The sequence below is a fragment of the Venustampulla echinocandica genome (assembly GCF_003357145.1).
Source record: "Venustampulla echinocandica strain BP 5553 chromosome Unknown scaffold_22, whole genome shotgun sequence".
Lineage (NCBI taxonomy): Eukaryota > Fungi > Ascomycota > Leotiomycetes > Helotiales > Pleuroascaceae > Venustampulla > Venustampulla echinocandica.
In genome coordinates this window covers 6,408-8,143 of record NW_022474227.1, presented here as the reverse complement: position 1 = coordinate 8,143, position 1,736 = coordinate 6,408, and the positions used below count along the sequence as shown (strand labels likewise).

At 46.0% G+C, this 1,736-nt stretch overlaps 1 protein-coding gene across 1 annotated transcript; it reads left to right on the top strand.

Annotated features, from left to right (window-relative positions):
- Positions 1-617: 617 nt before the first annotated feature.
- Positions 618-1,479, top strand: BP5553_10705 (uncharacterized protein; the record flags this gene model as incomplete). Its single annotated transcript, XM_032019328.1, has 2 exons — positions 618-1,398; positions 1,451-1,479. The coding sequence occupies 2 exons, from the start codon at positions 618-620 to the stop codon at positions 1,477-1,479; spliced, it is 810 nt and encodes a 269-aa protein (XP_031864518.1).
- Positions 1,480-1,736: the final 257 nt, after the last annotated feature.

Below are 1,736 nucleotides of genomic sequence, written 5' to 3'. Positions count from 1 at the left end.
GATCAATCGAGGAACACCTAGATTATCGAGGAACGCCGGGATCAATCGAGGAACGCCGGGATCATCGAGGAACGCCGGGATCAATCGAGGAACACTTAGATCATCGGGGGACGCCGGGATTATCGAGGAATACCTGGATTATTGAGGAACACCTGGATTATTGAAGAACGATTAGATCAATCGAGTTTTTATTGTTACTCAAGTTACTCAATCTTACAATCGAGGACGCATTCGCATATCTATTCGCCCGTCCTTCAAGTAGATCTTCTCTTCATCTAACCTCAACTTCTCTCAACTTCATCTCTTCTTATCTAACCTCAACCTCTCTCAACTTAATCTTCTTCATATCTAACCTCAACCTCTCTGAACATAATCTTTTCTTTATCTAACCTCGACTTCTCTCAACGTGATCTTCTCTTCATTTAACTTCAACCTCTCTTAGCTTGATCTTCTCTTCACCCAACCTCAGCTTCACCCTTCCCCCGCGGTACTTCTCGAAGTCACCTCAGCTTCGTTCACTTGTTTTCACTCAAATCACACTGGATTACACTGTGGTTAGTCAAGGATTCGTTAACAACTACCCTCAAAGCTGACATCTATTACGTCTCGAAGGTGAAATGAATTCGCCATCAGATACGGGCCAAGTAGGGGTGGATGCCTGTAATAACTCGCCAGATCATCGCGATCTAGTCGTCGACTTGCCTCAGAGCGGTCTAGATCAGGTTCCTCCAGCCAGCGATGACTTGGGATCGATTGAAATCTGGATAAAGGGTCGGAAATACTCGCTAGCAGCACTTCGAGTCACTCTCACGAAGGAATTAGAGACAATCACAGACTCATTCCTCAAGGCGCGACTCATCGAACGCTGTCAGGAAGCTCGCTGGCGCCGAAAGCACGAGACTCGTACTCGCTCAGTACTAGTTAAAGAAGAATTGGAAGCAGCACTGGAGGTCCGAGAGTCAATATGCCGGTTTAGACACTCGTTTATCAAGGAATACCGAGCCGCGGATGCGCGAATGACGCAAATGGGTGATGGGGTTTCGTCAATGCTCCGTAATGAATTCAGGGACAAGGAACTTGCACATTACTCATCCGACGAGGAACGGCAACAAGTCTGGAAAGAATTTCTTAACACCTCGAAAACAGAGTGGCGTATATTTCGAGACAATCTCAAAAGGATCGAGGAGATTTATGGGAAGAAGGGGAAGGAGAAGGCTCATGATATACCGATTGAAGATGATGAGCTTGATACCTCTGATGAATATGAATGGGATTCTAGCGATGACGAGGTTCTGAAGGCTATCAAGAATCCGCAAGGGACCAACCGGAGTACGACCATGAGTGGGTACGAAAAGGTGACTGCGTTCTCGAAGCATTGGGACTTCCAGGCAGCAATACGTGCGCTCAAACGGGGCATCCACCCCATAGGCATACTAAAAATCTATCGTAGGAGGCATGGGAAGATCCATGAATCCTTAAAGAAGAAGGTTATAGAAGTCAAGAGGGCTCAAGGAACTGCTATTTCATCAAAAACCAAGGCATCTTCATCAAAACCAGCTATTTCATCAAAAGCCATGGCATCTTCATCAAAACCAGCTATTTCATCAGATCCCACGGCATCATCATCAAAACCAGCAACTCCATCAAAAGCCACGGCATCCTTATCCAAACCAGACATTTCATTAGAACCCACAGCATCCTCATCAAAACCAGCTATTTCATCAGAACCCACGGCA